At 44.8% G+C, this 18,256-nt stretch overlaps 1 protein-coding gene across 4 annotated transcripts in view; it reads right to left on the bottom strand.

Moving 5' to 3' along the window:
• Nucleotides 1-18,256, bottom strand: part of LOC115133648 (EH domain-binding protein 1-like protein 1) — a 65,137-nt gene that overhangs the window by 26,469 nt on the left and 20,412 nt on the right. For 3 of the 4 annotated variants that reach the window (XM_029667099.2, XM_029667100.2, XM_029667102.2), the window contains exons 2-9: nucleotides 16,137-16,194; nucleotides 15,280-15,375; nucleotides 15,109-15,162; nucleotides 14,663-14,844; nucleotides 13,035-13,183; nucleotides 12,365-12,424; nucleotides 5,753-5,812; nucleotides 3,675-3,831 (exon numbers count right to left, since the gene is read on the bottom strand). In XM_029667099.2, coding sequence (XP_029522959.1) covers nucleotides 3,675-3,831; nucleotides 5,753-5,812; nucleotides 12,365-12,424; nucleotides 13,035-13,183; nucleotides 14,663-14,844; nucleotides 15,109-15,162; nucleotides 15,280-15,375; nucleotides 16,137-16,194 — 816 coding nt within the window. The remainder of the gene's footprint in view (nucleotides 1-3,674; nucleotides 3,832-5,752; nucleotides 5,813-12,364; nucleotides 12,425-13,034; nucleotides 13,184-14,662; nucleotides 14,845-15,108; nucleotides 15,163-15,279; nucleotides 15,376-16,136; nucleotides 16,195-18,256) is intronic. The other variant, XM_029667101.2, reaches the window with a different exon arrangement.

Raw genomic sequence — 18,256 nt, 5'->3', positions numbered from 1 at the left:
TCTGGTTGGCGCTTGCCCTAGTGCAGAGGGAAAGCCAGGAATACTGTCTGCTCTTGGGCAGGGCGGTGCAAGAGACACTATTTCCTTGTTCTTTTCACTATCATGATAGACTGTGTCAACATCCTCTAAACGGACCATCAATAATTCTACATCTGTAGGTGACCTCTTAAACAGAGACTTAATATCTACTGTCTATTGCCTTCGTTTGGTCTGTGGTTGGCAATCCAGGAACTCTAGATACCCTTGGGCAAGTTGGCATTATGTATGTATGCTTGGCACAACCTGGGCTTTGGGCCTTGGAACAGATGGAAAACCAGGAAAAGTACTCTCACTTAGACAAGATGTGACAAGTTCTACCATACGTTTCAACATCTCGAATACACCTTGTCTAAAGCAACTGATGGAGAAAGCCCTATAACTGTCTTCTCATCATGTGATCTCTCCCATAGCAGCTTCATATCTACAGCCCAGCTTACAGTCTCAGCCCCTTCAGTCTTCTTTGGTTTCCTGGAGGCCAAACCGGGTACACTGGATACCCTTGTGCAAGTTGGCGCTAGATTCCCCGTACTTGGTTCCATTTGTTTTTCAAGCCTTTCTGTTTTGGGTTGTTGTGCTGGTCTTTCTGTTTTGGGTTGTTGTGCTGGTCTTTCTGTTTTGGGTTGTTGTGCTGGTCTTTCTGTTTTGGGTGGTGGTGCCGAGGGGAACCCAGGAACACTGGCTACCCTTGGATAACTTAGCAACAGGGCAGCCATATGTTCCATTACTTTCTGGTCCTCATCCGATCTTTCAGGAGCAGTGGTGATTATTGGGGTTCCTTTCAGTGGCTTCTCCCATAATGGGCTTTTATTAATGGGCCATCTTCGGGTCAAGCCTTAAATCTGTTCTTAATCAATACGGCTGGGAAACTAGGAAAACTGCACACTCTTGGACAAGATGGCAGCAAGGCAGCCAATGTAGTTCCCAAAACATGCGATTGTATTTAAATAGCTAGTGGGAAAAGCCCTTAATATTTATTGAAATGCAAACCTACATTAGTATTACATGTCTTCAGGACATGCTTACATCTTTTAGAACTAGTTTAATGAGAGTGACACATTGAGGAACATGGGTGTGTAGTGATTGTGCACCATGCCACACCCCCAGTCCATGGGTACCACTTGTTATTTTGAAACCTCTTGAACATCTTGTACCCTCTTGTTCTTTTGGGAGAATCTTTAGGAGTGTCTTTCTTAGGGACCAAGTGTCAGACCCTTTTGGCAGCACGCTCTGATGCCCAATGGCTACCGCCACAATCTGTTCAGGCTCTGGTTTGGGCATAATTGTGTCCCTATCTACATGGACATCTTGATCAAGTGACTCATTGTTCTGTCATGTGACTTCATGGCTGTGGGCTCAGGTAAGCCAGGCCCTTGCATGGGTGCAGAAGGAAGAGGTTGTTGGGGGTGTTGGAACTGGGAGTTTCCTGGTTGACCTCCCCTCTCCCTAACTCTTTGCTTTTTACAGTTATGGCACCTCAAAATATTGGAGTCCCGGAACAGAGGGTGCCTCTGGGGCTAAAGGGTAAGAGAGGGGTCATGCTATCAGGTCTGAGGGACAAACAAATCAAGGTCAGAGTTCAGAGCTCAAGGGTGGGAGAGCTTGTATCTCCATGGCAACAATGCAGACAAAAAAACAGGCAAGGTTGCCCATCTCAAGCACGGTCAGAGACCCTTCTATGGGATGCTACTGTAAGAAGAGCTTTGCTAAGGATCTTACATGAATTCTTTGGCATGGTACCTGAGGTAGCGTACTACTAGACTGCACACAGAGTAGCCAACCAGCAAGCGTTCAGTAAAAAGAAGCCAATCGTGTAAGACTATCCCTGGGTCAAGATGAGCAGTGATCTGATATGTATTGCAACAGTATTGCAGCTTGAGGAAACTTGACACACTATCGATCTGCCAACCGGAAACTTATACAATCATTTTGGTTTCCAGTAGTTTTCAATGAATCACAAGGCAAGTCAGTTAAGAACAAATTCTTATTTACAATGACGGCCTACCGGGGGACAGTGGGTTAACTGCCTTGTTCAGGGGCAGAATGACAGATTTTGACCTTGTCGGGTATTCGATCCAGCGACCTTTCGGTTAGACGAATACGTTGTTACAGTGACCATGCATCCTGAGTGTGAAAGAATATGTTCTATCTTGTGCCACAGCGAACAAGTGGTTATAATTACAACTTTTATGAAACCTGCCATTCTTCCAACAATTTAGGAAAAACTCCTTCATACAGTTATCCATGACAGTATATCTATGTCACCATTATAAACTAATAAGACACGTCTATAATGCCCCTGATATTCCATGATATGCTCTACCACAAATGTTTTAGGCCTACTTCAAGTTAGTAGGAAGGTGAAATTCACAAATTAAGGATAAATAAACACACTTTTTCTTTCTTTCAAAGTGTCATCTTCCGTCGTTTTCTTACAAACTTCCATCATGCAAAGGTTAAAACCAATCCAGTCATTCCAAGCAGAAATAATGATCACCGCCACTAATTGCTGACAGCATCACCAAAACAATGTGCACGTCGGTATAAAGGGATCGGGAGACAGGCGCAGGAATACGTAATCAGGTTTTTTATTTACCCAAATTACAGCGTGCCGTGTAAAGGCACGGGGGTCGAAGACCAAACAAACACGTATACAAAACACAGGGTAGAAAGCTATACAAAAGTGCGAGGAGTACCTCAAATAAATACACCGGGGTGAGACCCGTAATCATCTGCGCAATACATGTGGCCCGAACGCCAAAACAACACAGCACAGGTACTCACACGACCAACGGACATAGGAACAATAATCAACAGCCCAATGGAAACCAAAGGGCACATTTACACAATTACAATCGGGGAAATGGGGACCAGGTGTGCGTAATGACACAGTTCCAGAGGGATCTGTGACAGCACGCTTCAATGGGGCAGATGTTTGTGAGTTGTTGTGATTCTGGATGGCCAGACAGCTAGCAACAATGACACAAAGCTGCCATGTGGGGAATCGTCAGAGGCTCGTTTCAGCTAGTTTCATCTTGTTCTTGATACCATGTCTTGTTTTGATTAATTTAATTTCATTGCTAAAATTCGCTAGCTAGCTAACCAATAACTATAATTATGTATTTGAGAGACAACACGTGCTCATTGTGCAAATGTATTTATGTTTTCAATAAACATCGGGGATGAAATATAGTTTACACATTGTCAACATTCCAAGCCAACCCCGTCTGTTTTGCCCCATAGTTGCGCACAGGTCGGATTTGTTGCTAGACAACCACAGGTCGGTTTTGTTGCTAGACAACCACAGGTCGGTTTTGTTGCTAGACAACCACAGGTCGGTTTTGTTGCTAGACAACCACAGGTCGGTTTTGTTGCTAGACAACCACAGGTCGGTTTTGTTGCTAAACAACCACAGGTCGGTATTGTTGCTAGACAACCACAGGTCGGTTTTGTTGCTAGACAACCACAGGTCGGTTTTGTTGCTAAACAACCACCGGTCAGTATTGTTGCTAGACAACCACAGGTCGGTTTTGTTGCTAGACAACCACAGGTCGGTTTTGTTGCTAGACAACCACAGGTCGGTATTGTTGCTAAACAATCAAACAGTCTATATCTGTACAACCTTTGAATTGACTCACCGTGCCATTGCCTGGACAGCCTCCACTCCAAACATTGAGAAGGCCTCCTGCCTTCTCTCATGGACTGTTGTCCCAAAGGGCTTAGCCAATGGGTCAAGTGTGGATGTTGATGGGTCTGGCCTCTGACTGGCAATACTGATCATTCCAGCAGTGTGGTCTAGAGGGGATAACAGTGGAGGACATCATGAAGCTGAAGTCAACCCTGATGATACACCAGCTACAGTTGAAGTCGGAAGTTTACATACACCTTAGCCAAGTACATTTAAACTCAGTTTTTCCACAATTCCTTACATTTAATCCAAGTAAAAATTCCCTGTCTTAGGTCAGTTAGGATCATCACTTCATCTTAAGAATGTGAAATGTCAGAATAATAGTAAGAGAGAATGATATACTTCAGCTTTTATTTCTTTCATCACATTCCCAGTGGGTCAGAAGTTAACATTCACTCAATTAGTATTTGGTAGCATTGCCTTTAAATTGTTTAACTTGGATCAAATGCTTCGGGAAGCCTTCCACAAGCTTCCCACAAGTTGGGTGAATTTTGGCCCATTCCTCCTGACAAAGCTGGTGTAACTGAGTCAGGGGTGTAGGCCTCCTTGCTCGCACACATTTTTTCAGTTCTGCCCATAAATTTTCTATAGGGTTGAGGTCAGGGCTTTGTGATGGCCACTCCAATACCTTGACTTCATTGTCCTAAAGTCATTTTGCCACAACTTTGGAAGTATGCTTGGGGTCATTGTCCATTTGGAAGAGCCATTTGCGACCAAGCTTAGGATTCCTGACTGATGTCTTGAGATGTTGCTTCAATATATCCACATAATTTTCCTACCTCATGATGCCATCTATTTGTGAAGTGCACCAGTCCCTCTTGCAGCAAAGCACGCACACAACATGATGCTGCACCCCCATGCTTCACGGGTGGGATAGTGTTTTTTCGGCTTGCAAGCCTCCCCCTTTTTCCTCCAAACATAACGATGGTCATTATGGCCAAACAGTTCTATTTCTGTCCAGAGGACATTTCTCCAAAAAGTACGATATTTGTCCCCATGTGTAGTTGCAAACCGTAGTCTGGCTTTTTTATAGCGGTTTTGGAGCTGAGCGGCCTATCAGGTTATGTCGATATAGGGTTTTTGATACTTTTGTACCTGTTTCCTCCAGCATCTTTACAAGGTCCTTTGGTGTTGTTCTGGGATTGATTTGCACTTTTCGGCACCAAAGTATGTTCATCTCTAGGAGACAGAATGCTTCTCCATCCTGAGCGGTATGACGGCTGCGTGGTCCCATGGATTTTATACATGCGTACTATTGTTCGTACAGATGAACGTGGTACCTTAAGGCATTTGGAAATTGCTCCCAAGGATGAAAGACTTGTGGTGGTCTACAATTTTTTTTTCTGAGGTCTTGGCTGATTTCTTTTGATTTTCCCATGATGTCAAACAAAGAGGCACTGAGATTGAAGGTAGGACTTGAAATACATCCACAGGTACACCTCCAATTGACTCAAATTATGTCAATTAGCCTATCAGAAGCTTCTAAAGCCATGAAATAATTTTCTGGAATTTTCCAAGCTGTTTAAAGGCACAGTCAACTTAATGTATATAAACTTCTGACCCACTGGAATTGTGATACAGTGAATTATAAGTGAAATAATCTGTCTGTAAACAATTGTTGGTCAAATTACTTGAGTCATGGACAAAGTAGATGTCATAACCGACTTGCCAAAACTATAGTTTGATAACAAGAAATATTGGTATTGGTATAAAAGATGAGTAAATAAATGGGGAAATTAAGTTTTAAGTTGATCTACGTTTCATATGAAATATATTATTCATGTCCATGTTGCTCATTGCTCACCATTGCTCCAGTGTCTCATACCCCTATCCGTTGCCAAGCAACATTGCTTAGCAATATTGCCACAAAAAATTGCTAGTATATCATAGCCTTTTTAACACTGTGCCCTATAAATTTGAAGTTTTGAGCAAAGTTAAGCACACGGATCTCAAGTTAGGATTTGGCCCTGTTGTATAGATTTGGGGATGTTCCTAAAAGGCATTGTGTTTGCATTAGGTCTTACTCACTGGGAGTTGTGGCAGTGCTGTATTCCTCCTCTGTCAGAGTGCTCAACTGCCTCTGAAACTCTAGAAAGGGACAGACAGGAACCTGGTTACACACGATTATCTGAACGAGAGAGTTGGCTTGGCAACCGGCTTGACACCTGTGAAGTGACCAATGAATGAAGGAAACATATAATGCTAACATACAATTCTTACATTCAACTAGAATTGGCAAGAGACTGTTACAACCAAAACAACTAGCCAGGTGCCAGGTGTTCTCATGTGAAGACTGAGAAGGGAATACATGTTTTCATCATAACATTCTGCCATGTATTTCCCCCATTACTAAACGGAAGGACTTTGTCAGTGATTGCCTTCTCTGTCTGTTGCCTCAGGTTGTACAGGGGAGTAGTGACTGGTACTGAGAGGGGGAAATTGGGGACTTGAGTCTGAGTGGGCTGGCCAGGAGAGAGCCCAGGAGGAGGAGCAGGATAGGGGGTGAGAGGAGAGGGTGAGGGGGAGTGCCGGAGGAGGGCAGAGAAAAAATAGTAGGACACGGAAGGAAAGGAAAGGACAAGGGAGAAAAGAGGGAGTAGAGGAAATAAACGTATCAACCAGTTGCGATCATAGTATAATTTTGTAGACTGGTTAGACAAGTATTTGTCCAATGTCAATGCTGGGTGCTGAGTCTATCTTTGAGATCTATACCTGACTGGGGGACAGTGGCAGGATCTGCAGCACACGGAAAAGCACCAATAGCATCAGGAGAGGGACCAGGAGCGGAGTCACAACATGGGGCAACAGGTGAGGGGAGGTGAGGAGAGAGGGAGGTGAGGAGAGGGAGGTGAGGAGAGAGGGAGGTGAGGAGGTGAGGAGAGAGAGTGGAGAGGGAGGTGAGGAGAGAGGGAGGTGAGAAGGAGGTGAGGAGAGAGAGTGGAGAGGGAGGTGAGGAGAGAGGGAGGTGAGAAGGAGGTGAGGAGAGAGAGTGGAGAGGGAGGTGAGGAGAGAGGGAGGTGAGAAGGAGGTGAGGAGAGAGGGAGGTGAGAAGGAGGTGAGGAGAGAGAGAGTGGAGAGGGAGGTGAGGAGAGAGGGAGGTGAGAAGGAGAGAGAGTGGAGAGGGAGGTGAGGAGAGAGGGAGGTGAGAAGGAGGTGAGGAGAGAGAGTGGAGAGGGAGGAGGCGGGAGGTGAGAAGGAGGTGAGGAGAGAGAGTGGAGAGGGAGGTGAGGAGAGAGGGAGGTGAGAAGGAGGTGAGGAGAGAGAGTGGAGAGGGAGGAGAGCGGGAGGTGAGAAGGAGGTGAGGAGAGAGAGTGGAGAGGGAGGTGAGGAGAGAGGGAGGTGAGAAGGAGGTGAGGAGAGAGAAAATGGAGAGGGAGATGAGGACAGAGGGAAGTGAGAAGGAGGTGAGGAGAGAGAGTGGAGAGGGAGGTGAGGAGAGTGGGAGGTGAGGGGAGAAGGAAGTGAAGGAAGGGGAGAGGGTGGTGAAGGGAGAGTGAGGAGAGGGAAGTGAGAGGAGAGGGAGGTGAGGGGAGAAAGAAGTGAAGGAAGGGGAGAGGGTGGTGAAGGGAGGAGGGGATAGGGAAGTGAGAGGAGAGGGAGGTGAGGGGAGAAGGAAGTGAAGGAAGGGGAGAGGGTGGTGAAGGGAGAGGAGACTGCAACATGGGAGAAGGGGACACATCAAGGGAGAAGGACACGGAGGGACACAAAGCAGGATTACATTTTGCCATGCTCTGCTTTGTCTGCTCCAGGGGCACCAGCTCTACTGGCTCAGGGGGAGAGGGGTGCAGAAATTTGGCCTGGCTGGGCCAGAGGGGCCTGGATTTTGGGCGGCCTCCATTCACTCTGCCAAGGAACTGTGAGGGAGGGATGAGCAGGGGTAGAATGGAGGGAGGGATGAGAAGGGGAAGAATGGGGGAGGGATGAGAAGGGGAAGAATGGGGAGGGAAAGGTAACAAGGGATTAAAATAAGGCACAAGTTTGAGAAAAGGGATGTGAGGGAGAAATAGAGGGATGTGAGGGAGAAATAGAGGGATGTGAGGGAGAAATAGAGGGGGTGAAGAAGAAATAGAGGGATGTGAGGGGGAAAAAGAGACATGTGAGGGAGAAATAGAGGGGGTGAGGGAGAAATAGAGGGAGACATAGAGGGATTGTAAATGGGTGGTTAGAGAAGAAAATGAATTAAGATTGGAATAAAGAGAGAGGAAGAGAAAGAGATAAGATTGGAATAAAGAGAGAGAAAGAGATACAATTGGAATAAAGAGAGAGAAAGAGAGATAAGATTGGAATAAAGAGAGAGAGAGAGATAAGATTGGAATAAAGAGAGAGAGAGAGAAAGAGATAAGATTGGAATAAAGAGAGAAAGAGATAAGATTGGAATAAAGAGAGAGAGAGAAAGAGATAAGATTGGAATAAAGAGAGAGAGAGAAAGGGAGATAAGATTGGAATAAAGAGAGAGAAAGAGATACAATTGGAATAAAGAGAGAGAAAGAGAGATAAGATTGGAATAAAGAGAGATAAGATTGGAATAAAGAGAGAGAGAGAAAGGGAGATAAGATTGGAATAAAGAGAAAGAGAGATAAGATTGGAATAAAGAGAGAGAGAGATAAAATTGGAATAAAGAGAAAGAAAGAGCGATGAGATTGGAATAAAGAAAATTACAACTACGGACAAATTCCTTGAAACTACCCCATCATTTTTCCCCCATGCAGTACCTGTCTGTGGAATATCAGAGAAAGAGGGATGTGGAAGAACGGATGGGTAAGAGGGGGAAGAGGAGAGAGGAGAGGTGGAGGAATGACTAGTGATGGAGGCTGAGAGGGGTCTTGATGGAGAGACGGTGGAGAGACCCGGAGCCATGTGGCCCTGAGAAAGACTGTCAGGGTCCAGACCCGGAGCCATGTGGCCCTCAGAAAGACTGTCAGGGTCCAGACCCGGAGCCATGTGGCCCTCAAAAAGACTGTCAGGGTCCAGACCCGGAGCCATGTGGCCCTCCAGAAAGACTGTCAGGGTCCAGACCCGGAGCCATGTGGCCCTCCAGAAAGACTGTCAGGGTCCAGACCCGGAGCCATGTTTCTTAAATTTAACTCCAATTGCCATGTTACTGTTTTCTGTGTTGTTTTTCATAAAAAATCAATTATAGCAAAGTACATTTCTGTTTCAGTTGACTTCCTTTGTGTTATGAGGGTGGTTTGCAATGTGATATCCAATCACTTTTCCATCACTCACAACTTGCATTTAAAATGCCGGATAGTAGGTTAGAATATATACTACAACAACTAACGGTTGCTATGAATCCAACCACTTAGAGATTTGATTAGTTTAGAAAAATGTGCGTTTCTTATCCTTGTGGAGCTCAAGATAAAAAACAATCAATGCACATGCGAAAACAAAGATATTGAAACAAACCTGCAACAGAGCATGCTGGGAAATATGCCAACATCTGTGGATAACGTCATGGATTTACTAATACTCCGACCATTACGGAGAAAATACAGAAAATACATTGTCATTAAGCTTGGCTAAATGTTCTGAAAAAAAGAACATGCTTTCTCTTAAAACTAGCCTAAATAAAGTAAAGCACTCAACAACTAAACTACTCCACATAGAAATCCAGCAAAGAAGCATTCCTTTAGTGTGTCCAAACATCTCCCTGAACAGCCTTATTAACTGCGACCTCACTTCCCTAGCAACAGTCATGACAGGAAGTAAATGGACCAACGCCAGAAACCATAAAATATGTCACCGCTTTGATGAACAAATTCACTGCGAGTTAGGACAGTTGCTATGGAAATGAGGCAGTCGCCCCTGGCAACCTCGGCAATAAACTTTCAATGGCTAGCATTTCGGTCCGTGGAGAAAATAATTATTCTAGACCTGTGTATGTCTCAAGGTAATTCAGCACATTCAGTTCATTCGTCCAGGAATCTGTCTACGTGTTTTTCTCAATCTTGCTGTGGCTAAACTGTTTTCAACAGCAGGGGGTGCCTCAGACCATAGACAGTTACATTATATAACAAGTCTGAGGCCCCTTTAATGTCTTCCCATGAGTCAGAATTCCCAAACAACAAATGCCGCTCTCAATTTCTCAGAACTCTCTCGTCTCTTTAAAGCAATCAACCTTTAATCATTTATCAAATGTCAAACAAATATTCTACCTGATGTACTAGTTAACACTATGCACAGAATCAAACATGCGGGTATTCACTCCTTGACTATTTACTTATTACAATAGGTGTGGTCTGTGATTCAAAATCACAGTGATAAGACAGTGAGTCAGTCAGTCTGTTTGCCAGTACCTGAGCCAGCGGCGGGCTGGAAGATTTCTGCCAGTGCATGTGGGTAGGAGCAGACAAAGGCTGGCACTTGGTAGGCATAGGGGGAGGGTCGTGCCGGGTGAGTGGTGCCCTCGGGGTCGGTGTTGAGTCGGGAGCGGGAGGCAGGAGCGGGAGGCGGGGCAGAGGGGTCGAGGGGTACGGGCAGAGGGGGGCGTGACAGGAGTGAGATGGTAGAGACAGTGCCAAATGAGCTACTCCAATCTATCTCACTGGCAGCTGGGTGAAAGAGATGAGGGCGGGGTGGGGTCAGAAATGAGGGTGGGGTAAGAGGAGAGATGATGGGCAGAAAGAGGGAGGCGGGGTCAGAGATGAGGGCGGGGCAGAAGGGGAGGTGATTGGCAGAAAGAGGGAGGTGGGGTCAGAGATGAGGGCGGGGCGGAAGGGGAGGTGATGGGCAGAAAGAGGGAGGCGGGGTCAGAGATGAGGGCGGGGCAGAAGGGGAGGTGATTGGCAGAAAGAGGGAGGTGGGGTCAGAGATGAGGGCGGGGCGGGAGGGAGGTGATGGGCAGAAAGAGGGCGGGGGGTGGAGGTGATGGGGTGGGAGAAGAGGTGATGGGGTGGGAGAAGAGGTGGAGCAGCAGATAGGAAGGAGGACAGATGCAGGAGAGAACAGAAGAGAAAGTAGAGACAAAGTGTTGTAGAGATATACAGGTATCAAAGACATTAAAAGAGGTGAAATGCAGTTGAGGAAGAGGGTTCCAGAGAAAAGAGAAGAGGGAAAATGAGAACAGCAGGGAAGGGGAAGTGAGAAAAGGAAAGAGGGGAAGAATGAAAGTAGATAGGAAATGGATAAGAATAGTACTCAGATACTCATCCCAGACATTCAAACGGTACAGTTGCTCAAATAAATATTTTCTCTCACTGTAACTCTTCATTATAAATGACTACATCCTAGTCCCATCCCAACAAACCAGGGACCAGAATTTCTGGTCAGGCCCCAGTATTCAGTTCCACAGTTTAATTATAGTACATTTGATACTTGATAGGAATTTAAAAGGAAAAGGTGAGCTCTTATGGGTGTATGATACTTTAGGAATCCATATTGTGTAACTATAAAGATTAACACGTAACAGACTCCATCACTTCAAACAGTTATTGAAACGACTTCTAATCTGTTTACTTACACTACCGTTCAAAAGTTTGGGGTCACTTAGAAATGTCCTTGTTTTTGAAAGAAAAGCATGTTTTAGTCTGTTAAAATAACATCAAATTGATAAGAAATACGGTGTAGACATTGTTAATGTTGGAAATGACTATTGTAGCTGGAAACTGCTGATTTTTAATGGAATATCTACATAGGCGTACAGAGGCCCATTATCAGCAACCATCACTCCTGTGTTCCAGTTGTGTTAGCTAATCCAAGTTTATCATTTTAAAAGGCTAATTGATCATTAGAAAACCATTTGGCCATTATGTTAACACAGCTGAAAACTGTTGTTCTGATTAAAGAAGCAAATCAACTGGCCTTCTTTAGACTAGTTGAGTATCTGGAGCATCAGTATTTGTGGGTTTGATTACATGCTCAAAATTGCCAGTAACAAAGAACTTTCTTCTTAAACTCGTCAGTCTATTCTTGTTCTGAGAAATGAAGGCTATTCCATGCGAGAAATTGCCAAGAAACTGAAAATCTTATACAACGCTGTGTACTACTCCCTTCACAGAACAGCATAAACTGGCTCTAACCAGAATAGAAAGAGGAGTGGGAGGCCCCGGTGCACAACTGAGCAAGAGGACAATTACATTAGAGTGTCTAGTTTGAAAAACAGATGCCTCACAAGTCCTGGCAGCTTCATTAAATAGTATGCGCAAAACACCAGTCTCAACGTCAACAATGAAGAGGCGATTCCGGGATGCTGGCCTTCTAGGCAGAGTTACAAAGAAAAAGCCATATCTCAGACTGGCCAATAAAAATAATAGATTAAGATGGGCAAATGAGCACAGACACTGGACAGAGGAAGATTGGAAAAAGTGTTATGGACAGACAAGTTTGAGGTACATGTACTGCCTTGCAGAGTGTATCTGATTTAATGATTTAACATGAGAATGTAATGAGGTATACAACTTCATTTAACACCTCATTGGCTAATATCCATTGGGTTTAATAAATATGATTAATCAAACCATACAAATGATGTGAATAGTTTGATGATCAATATTTAGATAAATGCTTATAACACATAAATATTAACATTTCAAATGAGGGATGGGATGTTATATCGGAGGAGAGGGGATAGGACCAGAGACAGGGAAAAGATCCAATCAGGATTCATAGGAGGCGGGAGCAGGGGTAGAAACAGGAAGTTACCTGTGGGCTCTGGGTCAATCACAGGCCTCCATGCCTGATCACATATTCTTCTCGCGGGTGCTTTCAGAGTTGAAGGGAAGGGAAGGGAAGGGAAGGGAAGGGAAGGAAGGGAAGGGAAGGGAAGGGAAGGGAAGGGAAGGGAAGGGAAGGGAAGGGAAGGAAGGAAGGAGAAAATATTAAAGAAAAGAAAAGAAAGGAAAGGATATTGATTTATTACGGAAAGGGAAGCTTGGCGTGGAAAGAGATTTGTTTGGCATTCATACATTCGAAAGGGAAAATGTATAGGAGGGCAATTGTGAGTTCCTACTGGGCAACCGTAGTTGAGACATTACGTGTGAGGCTGGAGAGTGGATCAATATGCCATGCAGGTGTATTGAACAATGTTTTCAAACATTAAACACTTCAAATCTGTCACACCTCAGAAGGCTGGCAAACATATGCAAAGTAAGCATCTCCTGTGGCAGTTTTGTTTACCTGTGAGATGGAGTGGATAAGTGGGCTTTTGTTTTCCGGTGTGCATGCAGGGTTAGTACTGTACAAAGCTACTGTGTTTATCAGTGTCAAGACCAGAGCATTTTGAGTGTCTCGGTCTCATACACATTCTTCTCCGTCTTGACTCGATCCTGGAATGGGAGAGCGGATGACTTGTCATTTGTGTCGAGACCCATACCTGTGACGGGAGTGGCGGGGCCCATGCCGGCTCCGATGCTGACCCTCCTCTCGCCCTCCTCCTCGTCACTATCGTTGAAGTCGTCCAGGTTGCCGATGTCACTCTGCTTCAGGCTCATCAGACTGGCCAGACTCTGCATGTCCTCATCTCTGTTGGATTACAAAGGAAGAAGCCTTGTATTATAACTCGTCCAGAAACAGTAATACTGTCTAATTGACTGTATATGACTAATCACTAAACACCATTAACTGACTATAACATTACAGGTCAGTAATAAACTCAAAAGGTTATGCGCCATCACAAAGCTTTGTTTTTTTAACGGTAAGCTTTGTTGAGAGACTCAAGGCTTTTTCTACTTCACATAATGTGGTAGTATCTCAATCTCTGTCTACTCGACATAATACGGTCAGCATTTTAGTAGCCGAGGGACTCGACATAATACGGTCAGCATTTTAGTAGCCGAGGGACTCGACATAATACGGTCAGCATTTTAGTAGCCGAGGGACTCGACATAATACGGTCAGCATTTTAGTAGCCGAGGGACTCGACATAATACGGTCAGCATTTTAGTAGCCGAGGGACTCGACAAAATACGGTCAGCATTTTAGTAGCCGAGGGACTCGACATAATACGGTCAGCATTTTAGTAGCCGAGGGACTCGACATAATACGGTCAGCATTTTAGTAGCCGAGGGACTCGACATAATACGGTCAGCATTTTAGTAGCCGAGGGACTCGACAAAATACGGTCAGCATTTTAGTAGCCGAGGGACTCGACATAATGCGGTAAGCATTTTAGTAGCCGAGGGACTCGACATAATACGGTAAGCATTTTAGTAGCCGAGGGACTCGACAAAATACGGTAAGCATTTTAGTAGCCGAGGGACTCGACATAATACGGTCAGCATTTTAGTAGCCGAGGGACTCGACATAATACGGTAAGCATTTTAGTAGCCGAGGGACTCCACATAATACGGTCAGCATTTTAGTAGCCGAGGGACTCAAAATAATATGGTAAGCATTTTAGTAGCCGAGGGACTCGACATAATACGGTAAGCATTTTAGTAGCCGAGGGACTCGACATAATACGGTAAGCATTTTAGTAGCCGAGGGACTCGACATAATACGGTAAGCATTTTAGTAGCCGAGGGACTCGACATAATACGGTAAGCATTTTAGTAGCCGAGGGACTCGACATAATACGGTAAGCATTTTAGTAGCCGAGGGACTCGACATAATACGGTAAGCATTTTAGTAGCCGAGGGACTCGACGTAATACGGTAAGCATTTTAGTAGCCGAGGGACTCGACGTAATACGGTAAGCATTTTAGTAGCCGAGGGACTCCACATAATACGGTCAGCATTTTAGTAGCCGAGGGACTCGACATAATACGGTAAGCATTTTAGTAGCCGAGGGACTCGACATAATACGGTAAGCATTTTAGTAGCCGAGGGACTCGACATAATACGGTAAGCATTTTAGTAGCCGAGGGACTCGACGTAATACGGTAAGCATTTTAGTAGCCGAGGGACTCGACATAATACGGTCAGCATTTTAGTAGCCGAGGGACTCGACATAATACGGTAAGCCTTTGATAAGCATGACTGATTAGATAAATGGCAACTCACGTGGCTTTGCCCTCTTTGAGGAAGACGCAGGTCAAGGTCAGTTTGAGTGTGGCTTCCACCACCTTCACAGACAGGGGCTTGGGCTTCAGCGTCAGGTCGTACTGGGCAGGGGTGGCGCTGGCAAACTTCTTCATGTTGACGTCCACCGACGCCAGCACCTTCCTGTGGCCCTTGTTAGTCTCCTGGGAGGCAAAGGTCAGGGGTTAACTCAGGCTTTCCTACTGATGCTGTTTAAATCCAATACTTTGGTATATCCAAGAGGATTTTTTCCCCCTAAACTGTATTAAGGCTTAAACCCAGGAAATGTTTTTGGTAACAGGCACTATGTCATCCGCAACAGCTCTGTCAAACTTGAAACACTCAATGTACTGTATGTGTGTTTTGACTCAAAATTCTAATTGATAGAAACATATATTCATGCCACCACATCAGACAAAAAGACTCACATTCTCAATGATGAATGTCCAGTCCTTGTCTTCAAATTCATCTGCAGTCGGGTCCTAAAAGAAGAGCGATTCTGAGAATAAGGAAATGTGTTTTGTCCATCCAAACACAGATTCATCTAAATAATTTCCCAATCATTTGCACATATCTTTCCAAAGGGTGAGTTTCCATACCTTGAAGAGTGTGACTGTGATGTCCAGGTTTTCGGGCACCTGCCACAGCACCGTGCCCCTGTAGGGGTTCTTGATGCCAGGCTGCCACCCATGCAGCTGAGGAAATGGGGTAAATAACAAGTCAGGGAAAGGATCTGATAATACGCTGACTGGGGGAACCCAGTCATACCTATGAATTGTACTGTATACTGAATAAGTCACGTGTGGCTTGTAGAGTGTTGAACGTGATACATAATGAACACATTGTGACTATAAGCAACTGAGCCTTAAAGCTTGCATAGAAATCACATAGAAATGGGAGTTATAGATCTGTCATTGAAAGCAAGTCTAAGAAACTGTAGATCTCTTCTATGTGTGATATTTCTATGCTTCCTGTATTCTCCTTTTGTTTTTGTACACCAGCTTCAAACAACTGGAAATACAACATTTTTGGTTCTGGAAAAGATATTTCACAGCGGGTTTAGATGGTACAATAATTCTCTACACTACACTTGTTTATTTTGTCACATAAACTGAAATAAGGCCAACTATTAGAGTTTTAGCAACCAGGAAATGGCGGAGTGATTTCTGCATAGTGCACCTTAAATGTGATGTGATTAATGAAGCAATTACTGTGATGAATAAAGCCAGAATGATTTATGTCTGAACTCAAAACATACCACACTTCTATGTAATACATGGTTCCATTTCCTCAAACACCAGAAAATCTGACCTTTCACCTTATAGGCTACACACCCTCAGGTAGGCTACATACATTAGGGGCCTTATCACACTTTATCGTGATGACAAGTGCTAGACAAACAGGCCTACATATGTCACTAGTCTACTTGTTGAATGAAGTTCCTTCCCCATATTACCTTGGTGCAATTTCTCCGGTTTCTCCTGCTCCATACTACTCTCAGTTTGTCTGGCTGCCTGAAAGTAACAAAAACACAGAACAATGAAGTTCACATAATAAGCATTGAGCACACACACACACTGTATCAGCACACACACACTGTATCAGCACACACATACACACTGTATCAGCACACATACACTGTAACAGCACACACACACACTGTATCAGCACACACACACACTGTATCAGCACACATACACACTGTATCAGCACACATACACACTGTAACAGCACACACACACACTGTAACAGCACACACACACACTGTATCAGCACACACACACACTGTATCAGCACACACACACACTGTATCAGCACACATACACACTGTAACAGCACACACACACTGTATCAGCACACACACACACTGTATCAGCACACACACACACTGTATCAGCACACACACACACACACACACACTGTATCAGCACACACACACACTGTAACAGCACACACACACTGTATCAGCACACACACACACTGTATCAGCACACATACACACACTGTATCAGCACACATACACACTGTAACAGCACACACACACACTGTATCAGCACACACACACACACTGTATCAGCACACACACACACTGTATCAGCACACACACACACACTGTATCAGCACACATACACACTGTATCAGCACACACACACACTGTATCAGCACACATACACACTGTAACAGCACACACACACTGTATCAGCACACACACACTGTATCAGCACATACACACTGTATCAGCACACACACACACACTGTATCAGCACATACACACACACTGTATCAGCACACATACACTGTATCAGCACACACATACACACTGTAACAGCACACACACACACTGTATCAGCACACACACACTGTATCAGCACACATACACACTGTAACAGCACACATACACGCTGTAACAGCACACATACACACTGTATCAGCACACATACACACTGTATCAGCACACACACACACCGTATCAGCACACACACACACTGTGTCAGCACACATACACACTGTATCAGCACACACACACACACTGTATCAGCACACACACACACACACACACACACACTGTAACAGCACACATACACACTGTATCAGCACACACACACACTGTATCAGTACACACACACACTGTATCAGCACACACACACACACACACACACACATACACACTGTATCAGCACACACACACACACTATAACAGCATACACACACTGTATCAGCACACACACACACACACACACACACACACACACACACACACACACACACACACACACACACACACACACACACACACACTGTATCAGCACACACACACACTGTAACAGCACACATACACACTCTATCAGCACACACACACTGTATCAGCACACACACACACTGTATCAGCACACACACACACCGTATCAGCACACATACAAACTGTAACAGCACACACACACACTGTATCAGCACACACACACACTGTATCAGCACACACACACACTGTAACAGCACACATACACACTCTATCAGCACACACACACTGTATCAGCACACACACTGTATCAGCACACATACACACTAACAGCACACACACATTGTATCAGCACACACACACACTGTATCAGCACACACACACACACACTGTATCAGCACACACACACACTGTAACAGCACACATACACACTGTAACAGCACACACACACACTGTATCAGCACACACACACACTGTATCAGCACACACACACACACTGTATCAGCACACACACACACACTGTATCAGCACACACACACACACTGTATCAGCACACACACACACCGTATCAGCACACACACACACCGTATCAGCACACATACACACTGTATCAGCACACACACACACTGTATCAGCACACACACACACTGTATCAGCACACACACACACTGTATCAGCACACACACACTGTATCAGCACACACACACACTGTATCAGCACACATACACACTGTATCAGCACACATACACACTGTATCAGCACACACACACACACTGTATCAGCACACACACACACACTGTATCAGCACACATACACACACTGTATCAGCACACACACAC

The sequence above is a fragment of the Oncorhynchus nerka genome, linkage group LG8 (genome assembly GCF_034236695.1).
Source record: "Oncorhynchus nerka isolate Pitt River linkage group LG8, Oner_Uvic_2.0, whole genome shotgun sequence".
NCBI lineage: Eukaryota > Metazoa > Chordata > Actinopteri > Salmoniformes > Salmonidae > Oncorhynchus > Oncorhynchus nerka.
The sequence above is the reverse complement of the archived record's forward strand: the minus strand, read 5'-3'. Positions and strand labels throughout refer to the sequence as shown.